Raw genomic sequence first — 10,729 nt, 5'->3', positions numbered from 1 at the left:
GTGTGTGTGTCTGTGTGTGTCCGTGTGTGTGTGTCTGTGTGTGTGTGTGTCCGTGTGTGTGTGTCCGTGTGTGTGTGTGTCCGTGTGTGTGTGTGTGTGTGTGTGTGTGTCCGTGTGTGTGTGTGTGTGTCCGTGTGTGTGTGTGTGTCCGTGTGTGTCCGTGTGTGTGTGTCTGTGTGTGTGTGTGTCTGTGTGTGTCCGTGTGTGTGTGTCTGTGTGTGTGTGTGTCCGTGTGTGTGTGTCCGTGTGTGTGTGTGTGTGTGTGTCCGTGTGTGTGTGTGTGTGTGTGTGTGTCCGTGTGTGTGTGTGTGTGTCCGTGTGTGTGTGTGTGTCCGTGTGTGTCCGTGTGTGTGTGTGTGTGTCCGTGTGTGTGTGTGTGTCCGTGTGTTTGTCCGTGTGTGTGTGTGTGTCCGTGTGTGTGTCCGTGTGTGTGTCCGTGTGTCCGTGTGTGTGTCCGTGTGTGTCCGTGTGTGTGTGTGTGTGTGTGTCCGTGTGTGTGTGTGTGTGTGACCTGTAGCAGACGTTTGTCCTTAGAGAGGTGAGCCAACACTCTGAGCTCCAACTGGGAATAATCTGCTGCTAATACCATCCCTCCTGGAGAGAGGAGAGAGAGGAGGTAAGGAGAGAGGAGGTAAGGAGAGAGAGGAGAGGTAAGGAGAGAGAGGGGGTGACAGGGAGGGGAGAGGGATGGATAGACAGAGGTAGGGGCAGAGTGGGGAGAAAGAAAGAGAGAGGGAGCACGAGACAGAGGGAAGAGGGAGGAGGGAGAAAGAGAGAGGGGGGAGGGAGAAAGAGAGAGGGAGAGAGAATTTGGACAGCACGGGAGAGAGAAAAGCATACCAATTAGGATCTGGCAGAAAATACTTGAATCAGTCATAGAACCCATTGCCCTTTATGGTTGTGAGGTCTGGGGTCCGCTCACCAACCAAGACTTCACAAAATGGGACAAACACCAAATTGAGACTCTGCACGCAGAATTCTGCAAAAAATATCCTCAGTGTACAACGTAAAACACCAAATAATGCAGAGCAGAATTAGGCCGATACCCACTAATTATCAAAATCCAGAAAAGAGCCGTTAAATTCTACGACCACCTAAAAGGAAGCGATTCCCAAACCTTCCATGACAAAGCCATCACCTACAGAGAGATGAACCTGGAGAGTCCCCTCAGCAAGCTGGTCCTGGGGCTCTGTTCACAAACACACCCCACAGAGCCCCAGAACAGCAACACAATTAGACCCAACGAAAACAAAAAGATAATTACTTGACACATTGGAAAGAATTAACCACAAAAACAGCACTCTGCCCACAAAATGAGGTGGAATCTGAGCTGCACCTCCTAACCTCCTGCCAAATATATGACCATATTAGAGACATATTTTCCTCAGATTACACAGATCCACAAAGAGATTGATAACAAACCCAACTTGTTTTGATAAACACCCATATCTACTGGGTGAAATTCCACAGTGTTCCATCACAGCAGCAAGATTTGTGACCTGTTGCCACGAGAAAAGGGCAACCATTGAAGAACAAACACCATTGTAAATACAACCCATAGTTATGTTGATTTATTTTCCCTTCTGTACTTTAACTATTTGCACATCATTACAACACTGTATACAGACATAATATAACATTTGAAATGTCTTTATTCTTTTGGAACTTCTGTGAGTGTCATGTTTAATGTTCATATTTTTTATACTTCTGTATATTATCTAGTTGCTTTGGCAAACATATGTTTCCCCTGACAATAAAGGCTTTTACTTGTTACATTTAATTGGGGGGTGAAATGAGGAATAACACAAAGGTCCTATGTGGCTCAGTCAGTAGAGCTTACCCATCAAGGGATGTGGGTTCAACTCCCGCTGGGGTTACCATTTGTCAAATGTATGACTGTTAATCACTTTGGATAAAAGCATCTGACACACACAGGTAGGGTTGGATAGTGGGCCCTCTTGGCCCAAAGACTATTTACCATTGAGGCCTTTCACCATTTTGAAGTAGTCAACTGGATCACAGAAATATTGCAGCTATTCAATACAATACAACTTCAGGAATGACAGGGTGCTTCAAATAGGACGGACAGACAGACAGACAGACAGACAAGCAGGTACCATTAGTATAGACTCTCTGTGGCCTGTCTGACATGGTACCATTAGTATAGACTCTCTGTGGCCTGTCTGACATGGTACCATTAGTATAGTCTCTCTGTGGCCTGGCTGACATGGTACCATTAGTATAGACTCTCTGTGGCCTGGCTGACATGGTACCATTAGTATAGACTCTCTGTGGCCTGTCTGACATGGTACCATTAGTATTGACTCTCTGTGGCCTGTCTGACATGGTACCATTAGTATAGACTCTCTGTGGCCTGTCTGACATAGTACCATTAGTATAGACTCTCTGTGGCCTGTCTGACATGGTACCATTAGTATAGACTCTCTGTGGCCTGCCTGACATGGTACCATTAGTATAGACTCTCTGTGGCCTGTCTGACATGGTACCATTAGTATAGTCTCTCTGTGGCCTGGCTGACATGGTACCATTAGTATAGACTCTCTGTGGCCTGTCTGACATGGTACCATTAGTATTGACTCTCTGTGGCCTGTCTGACATGGTACCATTAGTATAGACTCTCTGTGGCCTGTCTGACATAGTACCATTAGTATAGACTCTCTGTGGCCTGTCTGACATGGTACCATTAGTATAGACTCTCTGTGGCCTGCCTGACATGGTACCATTAGTATAGACTCTCTGTGGCCTGTCTGACATGGTACCATTAGTATAGACTCTCTGTGGCCTGTCAGGAAGCGGTCTGACATGGTACCATTAGTATAGACTCTCTGTGGCCTGGCAGTAAGTGGTACCATTAGTATAGACTCTCTGTGGCCTGGCATTAAGCGGTCTGACATGGTACCATTAGTATTGACTCTCTGTGGCCTGTCTGACATGGTACCATTAGTATTGACTCTCTGTGGCCTGTCTGACATGGTACCATTAGTATAGACTCTCTGTGGCCTGTCTGACATGGTACCATTAGTATAGACTCGCTGTGGCCTGGCTGACATAGTACCATTAGTATAGTCTCTCTGTGGCCTGTCTGACATGGTACCATTAGTATAGACTCTCTGTGGCCTGTCTGACATGGTACCATTAGTATAGACTCTCTGTGGCCTGGCATGGTACCATTAGTATGGACTCTCTGTGGCCTGTCAGTAAGTGGTCTGACATGGTACCATTAGTATAGACTCTCTGTGGCCTGGCAGTAAGTGGTACCATTAGTATAGACTCTCTGTGGCCTGGCATTAAGCGGTCTAACATGGTACCATTAGTATTGACTCTCTGTGGCCTGTCTGACATGGTACCATTAGTATAGACTCTCTGTGGCCTGTCAGGAAGCGGTCTGACATGGTACCAGTAGTATAGACTCTCTGTGGCCTGCCTGACATGGTACCATTAGTATAGACTCTCTGTGGCCTGTCTGACATGGCACCATTAGTATAGACTCTCTGTGGCCTGTCTGACATGGTACCATTAGTATAGACTCTCTGTGGCCTGCCTGACATGGTACCATTAGTATAGACTCTCTGTGGCCTGTCTGACATGGTACCATTAGTATAGACTCTCTGTGGCCTGTCTGACATAGTACCATTAGTATAGACTCTCTGTGGCCTGTCTGACATGGTACCATTAGTATAGACTCTCTGTGGCCTGCCTGACATGGTACCATTAGTATAGACTCTCTGTGGCCTGTCTGACATGGTAACATTAGTATAGACTCTCTGTGGCCTGTCAGGAAGCGGTCTGACATGGTACCATTAGTATAGACTCTCTGTGGCCTGGCAGTAAGCCGTCTGACATGGTACCATTAGTATAGACTCTCTGTGGCCTGTCTGACATGGTACCATTAGTATAGACCCTCTGTGGCCTGGCAGTAAGTGGTACCATTAGTATAGACTCTCTGTGGCCTGTCTGACATGGTACCATTAGTATTGACTCTCTGTGGCCTGTCTGACATGGTACCATTAGTATTGACTCTCTGTGGCCTGTCTGACATGGTACCATTAGTATAGACTCTCTGTGGCCTGTCAGGAAGCGGTCTGACATGGTACCATTAGTATAGACTCTCTGTGGCCTGTCTGACATGGTACCATTAGTATATACTCTCTGTGGCCTGTCTGACATGGTACCATTAGTATAGACTCTCTGTGGCCTGTCTGACATGGTACCATTAGTATAGACTCTCTGTGGCCTGCCTGACATGGTACCATTAGTATAGACTCTCTGTGGCCTGCCTGACATGGTACCATTAGTATAGACTCTCTGTGGCCTGCCTGACATGGTACCATTAGTATAGACTCTCTGTGGCCTGGCAGTAAGCTGTCTGACATGGTACCATTAGTATAGACTCTCTGTGGCCTGTCAGTAAGCGGTCTGACATGGTACCATTAGTATAGACTCTCTGTGGCCTGTCTGACATGGTACCATTAGTATAGACTCTCTGTGGCCTGGCAGTAAGTGGTCTGACATGGTACCATTAGTATAGACTCTCTGTGGCCTGGCAGTAAGCGGTCTGACATGGTACCATTAGTATAGACTCTGTGGCCTGGCAGTAAGCGGTACCATTAGTATAGACTCTCTGTGGCCTGCCTGACATAGTACCATTAGTATAGACTCTCTGTGGCCTGTCTGACATGGTACCATTAGTATAGACCCTCTGTGGCCTGGCAGTAAGTGGTACCATTAGTATAGACTCTCTGTGGCCTGCCTGACATGGTACCATTAGTATAGACTCTCTGTGGCCTGTCAGGAAGCGGTCTGACATGGTACCATTAGTATAGACTCTCTGTGGCCTGGCAGTAAGCGGTCTGACATGGTACCATTAGTATAGACTCTGTGGCCTGTCTGACATGGTACCATTAGTGTAGACTCTCTGTGGCCTGTCAGGAAGCGGTCTGACATGGTACCATTAGTATAGACTCTCTGTGGCCTGCCTGACATGGTACCATTAGTATATACTCTATGTGGCCTGTCTGACATGGTACCATTAGTATAGACTCTCTGTGGCCTGGCAGTAAGTGGTACCATTAGTATAGACTCTCTGTGGCCTGGCATTAAGCGGTCTGACATGGTACCATTAGTATTGACTCTCTGTGGCCTGTCTGACATGGTACCATTAGTATAGACTCTCTGTGGCCTGGCAGTAAGCGGTCTGACATGGTACCATTAGTATAGACTCTGTGGCCTGGCAGTAAGCGGTACCATTAGTATAGACTCTCTGTGGCCTGCCTGACATAGTACCATTAGTAGAGACTCTCTGTGGCCTGTCTGACATGGTACCATTAGTATAGACCCTCTGTGGCCTGGCAGTAAGTGGTACCATTAGTATAGACTCTCTGTGGCCTGCCTGACATGGTACCATTAGTATAGACTCTCTGTGGCCTGTCAGGAAGCGGTCTGACATGGTACCATTAGTATAGACTCTCTGTGGCCTGGCAGTAAGCGGTCTGACATGGTACCATTAGTATAGACTCTGTGGCCTGTCTGACATGGTACCATTAGTGTAGACTCTCTGTGGCCTGTCAGGAAGCGGTCTGACATGGTACCATTAGTATAGACTCTCTGTGGCCTGGCAGTAAGCGGTCTGACATGGTACCATTAGTATAGACTCTGTGGCCTGTCTGACATGGTACCATTAGTGTAGACTCTCTGTGGCCTGTCAGGAAGCGGTCTGACATGGTACCATTAGTATAGACTCTCTGTGGCCTGCCTGACATGGTACCATTAGTATATACTCTATGTGGCCTGTCTGACATGGTACCATTAGTATAGACTCTCTGTGGCCTGCCTGACATGGTACCATTAGTATAGACTCTCTGTGGCCTGCCTGACATAGTACCATTAGTATAGACTCTCTGTGGCCTGTCTGACATGGTACCATTAGTATAGACCCTCTGTGGCCTGGCAGTAAGTGGTACCATTAGTATAGACTCTCTGTGGCCTGCCTGACATGGTACCATTAGTATAGACTCTCTGTGGCCTGTCAGGAAGCGGTCTGACATGGTACCATTAGTATAGACTCTCTGTGGCCTGGCAGTAAGCGGTCTGACATGGTACCATTAGTATAGACTCTGTGGCCTGTCTGACATGGTACCATTAGTGTAGACTCTCTGTGGCCTGTCAGGAAGCGGTCTGACATGGTACCATTAGTATAGACTCTCTGTGGCCTGGCAGTAAGCGGTCTGACATGGTACCATTAGTATAGACTCTGTGGCCTGTCTGACATGGTACCATTAGTGTAGACTCTCTGTGGCCTGTCAGGAAGCGGTCTGACATGGTACCATTAGTATAGACTCTCTGTGGCCTGCCTGACATGGTACCATTAGTATATACTCTATGTGGCCTGTCTGACATGGTACCATTAGTATAGACTCTCTGTGGCCTGGCAGTAAGTGGTACCATTAGTATAGACTCTCTGTGGCCTGGCATTAAGCGGTCTGACATGGTACCATTAGTATTGACTCTCTGTGGCCTGTCTGACATGGTACCATTAGTATAGACTCTCTGTGGCCTGGCAGTAAGTGGTCTGACATGGTACCATTAGTATAGACTCTCTGTGGCCTGGCAGTAAGCGGTCTGACATGGTACCATTAGTATAGACTCTGTGGCCTGGCAGTAAGCGGTACCATTAGTATAGACTCTCTGTGGCCTGCCTGACATAGTACCATTAGTATAGACCCTCTGTGGCCTGGCAGTAAGTGGTACCATTAGTATAGACTCTCTGTGGCCTGCCTGACATGGTACCATTAGTATAGACTCTCTGTGGCCTGTCAGGAAGCGGTCTGACATGGTACCATTAGTATAGACTCTCTGTGGCCTGGCAGTAAGCGGTCTGACATGGTACCATTAGTATAGACTCTGTGGCCTGTCTGACATGGTACCATTAGTGTAGACTCTCTGTGGCCTGTCAGGAAGCGGTCTGACATGGTACCATTAGTATAGACTCTCTGTGGCCTGGCAGTAAGCGGTCTGACATGGTACCATTAGTATAGACTCTGTGGCCTGTCTGACATGGTACCATTAGTGTAGACTCTCTGTGGCCTGTCAGGAAGCGGTCTGACATGGTACCATTAGTATAGACTCTCTGTGGCCTGGCAGTAAGCGGTCTGACATGGTACCATTAGTATAGACTCTGTGGCCTGTCTGACATGGTACCATTAGTGTAGACTCTCTGTGGCCTGTCAGGAAGCGGTCTGACATGGTACCATTAGTATAGACTCTCTGTGGCCTGCCTGACATGGTACCATTAGTATATACTCTATGTGGCCTGTCTGACATGGTACCATTAGTATAGACTCTCTGTGGCCTGCCTGACATGGTACCATTAGTATAGACTCTCTGTGGCCTGTCTGACATGGTACCATTAGTATAGACTCTCTGTGGCCTGGCAGTAAGTGGTACCATTAGTATAGACTCTCTGTGGCCTGTCTGACATGGTACCATTAGTATAGACTCTCTGTGGCCTGTCTGACATGGTACCATTAGTATAGACTCTCTGTGGCCTGTCTGACATGGTACCATTAGTATAGACTCTCTGTGGCCTGTCTGACATGGTACCATTAGTATAGACTCTCTGTGGCCTGGCAGTAAGTGGTACCATTAGTATAGACTCTCTGTGGCCTGGCATTAAGCGGTCTGACATGGTACCATTAGTATTGACTCTCTGTGGCCTGGCAGTAAGTGGTACCATTAGTATAGACTCTCTGTGGCCTGGCATTAAGCGGTCTGACATGGTACCATTAGTATAGACTCTCTGTGGTCTGCCTGACATGGTACCATTAGTATAGACTCTCTGTGGCCTGCCTGACATGGTACCATTAGTATAGACTCTCTGTGGCCTGGCAGTAAGCTGTCTGACATGATACCATTAGTATAGACTCTCTGTGGCCTGTCTGACATGGTACCATTAGTATAGACTCTCTGTGGCCTGGCTGACATAGTACCATTAGTATAGTCTCTCTGTGGCCTGTCTGACATGGTACCATTAGTATAGACTCTCTGTGGCCTGTCTGACATGGTACCATTAGTATAGACTCTCTGTGGCCTGGCAGTAAGCGGTCTGACATGGTACCATTAGTATAGACTCTCTGTGGCCTGGCATTAAGCGGTCTGACATGGTACCATTAGTATAGACTCTCTGTGGCCTGCCTGACATGGTACCATTAGTATAGACTCTCTGTGGCCTGGCAGTAAGCGGTACCATTAGTATAGACTCTCTGTGGCCTGGCAGTAAGTGGTACCATTAGTATAGACTCTCTGTGGCCTGCCTGACATGGTAGGTGGAGGAGTTACCTGTGAAAGGTGTTAGGTGGAGGAGTTACCTGTGAAAGGTGTTAGGTGGAGAATTTACCTGTGAAAGGTGTTAGGTGGAGAATTTACCTGTGAAAGGTGTTAGGTGGAGAATTTACCTGTGAAAGGTGTTAGGTGGAGGAGTTACCTGTGAAAGGTGTTAGGTGGAGGAGTTACCTGTGAAAGGTGTTAGGTGGAGGAGTTACCTGTGAAAGGTGTTAGGTGGAGGAGTTACCTGTGAAAGGTGTTAGGTGGAGGAGTTACCTGTGAAAGGTGTTAGGTGGAGGAGTTACCTGTGAAAGGTGTTAGGTGGAGGAGTTACCTGTGAAAGGTGTTAGGTGGAGGAGTTACCTGTGAAAGGTGTTAGGTAGAGGAGTTACCTGTGAAAGGTGTTAGGTGGATGAGTTACCTGTGAAAGGTACAAAGGCGTGTCTCATGCTGACGGAGAAGGCCACGGCCCCTTCAGGAGGAGGAGCTGGAAGTCTGATCAGCCTGGAACGGCCCCGACTGAGAAGGAAGAACATCATGACCTTATTCTGATTGTTTTTAAGCACCCAGGCCTACAGTCGGGAGGCCTGGAATATGAGCAGCAGAAAATACCAGACAGGTGATTGTTGAGCTGTTAGTGAGCAAACAAATACACTTGTGGGTAAACCGTTTGGCTAGGCCTACTGAAAAGAGGAGAATCTCATCGGTCCGTAGCTACCAAAGCTATTTCTCAACTCCCAAAATTTTGCCAACAGCACCATTTTAGCCTACAGCCGGAGTATCTTGTATTGAGCCTGAGTGGACATATCATTGGGTGAGTCAGTGAGTGGACATATCATTGGGTGAGTCAGTGAGTGGACATATCATTGGGTGAGTCAGTGAGTGGACATATCATTGGGTGAGTCAGTGAGTGGACATATCATTGGGTGAGTCAGTGAGTGGACATATCATTGGGTGAGTCAGTGAGTGGACATATCATTGGGTGAGTCAGAGTGGACATATCATTGGGTGAGTCAGTGAGTGGACATATCATTGGGTGAGTCAGTGAGTGGACATATCATTGGGTGAGTCAGTGAGTGGACATATCATTGGGTGAGTCAGTGAGTGGACATATCATTGGGTGAGTCAGTGAGTGGACATATCATTGGGTGAGTCAGTGAGTGGACATATCATTGGGTGAGTCAGTGAGTGGACATATCATTGGGTGAGTCAGTGAGTGGACATATCATTGGGTGAGTCAGTGAGTGGACATATCATTGGGTGAGTCAGTGAGTGGACATATCATTGGGTGAGTCAGTGAGTGGACACCCAAAAGTACTCGTTACATTTTGAATGCTTAGGACAGGAAAATGGGCCAATTTGCGCTCTTGGTTATCCCTACTGCCTCTGATCTGTCGGACTCAATAAACAGAAATGCAGCGTTTGTAAATGATGTCTGAGTGTTGGAGTGTTCCCCTGGCTATATGTAATGATGTCTGAGTGGAGTGTTCCCCTGGCTATCTGTAATGATGTCTTAGTGTTGGAGTGTTCCCCTGGCTATATGTAATGATGTCTGAGTGTTGGAGTGTTCCCCTGGCTATATGTAATGATGTCTGAGTGGAGTGTTCCCCTGGCTATCTGTAATGATGTCTGAGTGTTATTGTGTTCCCCTGGCCATCTGTAAATGATGTCTGAGTGTTGGGGTGTTCCCCTGGCTATCTGTAATGATGTCTGAGTGTTGGAGTGTTCCCCTGGCTATCTGTAATGATGTCTGAGTGTTGGAGTGTTCCCCTGGCTATCTGTAATGATGTCTGAGTGTTGGAGTGTTCCCTGGCTATCTGTAATGATGTCTGAGTGTTGGAGTGTTCCCTGGCTATCTGTAATGATGTCTGAGTGTTGGAGTGTTCCCCTGGCTATCTGTAATGATGTCTGAGTGTTGGAGTGTTCCCCTGGCTATCTGTAATGATGTCTGAGTGTTGGAGTGTTCCCCTGGCTATCTGTAATGATGTCTGAGTGTTGGAGTGTTCCCCTGGCTATCTGTAATGATGTCTGAGTGTTGGAGTGTTCCCCTGGCTATCTGTAATGATGTCTGAGTGTTGGAGTGTTCCCCTGGCTATCTGTAAATAATGTCTGAGTGTTGGAGTGTTCCCCTGGCTATCTGTAATGATGTCTGAGTGTTGGAGTGTTCCCCTGGCTATCTGTAATGATATCTGAGAGTTGGAGTGTTCCCCTGGCTATCTGTACATTTTAAAACAAGAAAATGGTGCGGTCTGCTTTGCTTAATATCAGGAATTTGAAATTATTTATACTTTTACTTTTGATAGTTAAATATATTTTATCAATTACATTTACTTTAGATACTTAAATATATTTAGAACCAAATACTTTCTGACTTTTCCTGAAGTAGTAT

At 46.9% G+C, this 10,729-nt stretch overlaps 1 protein-coding gene across 1 annotated transcript in view; it reads right to left on the bottom strand.

The window, feature by feature from the left end:
• Positions 1–10,729, bottom strand: part of LOC115126217 (DNA polymerase theta-like) — a 36,939-nt gene that overhangs the window by 479 nt on the left and 25,731 nt on the right. The window contains exons 6-7 of the mRNA XM_065015943.1: positions 8,762–8,859; positions 512–594 (exon numbers count right to left, since the gene is read on the bottom strand). Of these exons, the coding sequence (XP_064872015.1) occupies positions 512–594; positions 8,762–8,859 (181 nt within the window). The remainder of the gene's footprint in view (positions 1–511; positions 595–8,761; positions 8,860–10,729) is intronic.

This window comes from Oncorhynchus nerka, unplaced genomic scaffold (genome assembly GCF_034236695.1).
Source record: "Oncorhynchus nerka isolate Pitt River unplaced genomic scaffold, Oner_Uvic_2.0 unplaced_scaffold_1202, whole genome shotgun sequence".
NCBI lineage: Eukaryota > Metazoa > Chordata > Actinopteri > Salmoniformes > Salmonidae > Oncorhynchus > Oncorhynchus nerka.
Note: the sequence above shows the minus strand (reverse complement) of the source record. Positions and strands in the feature narration are given on the sequence as shown.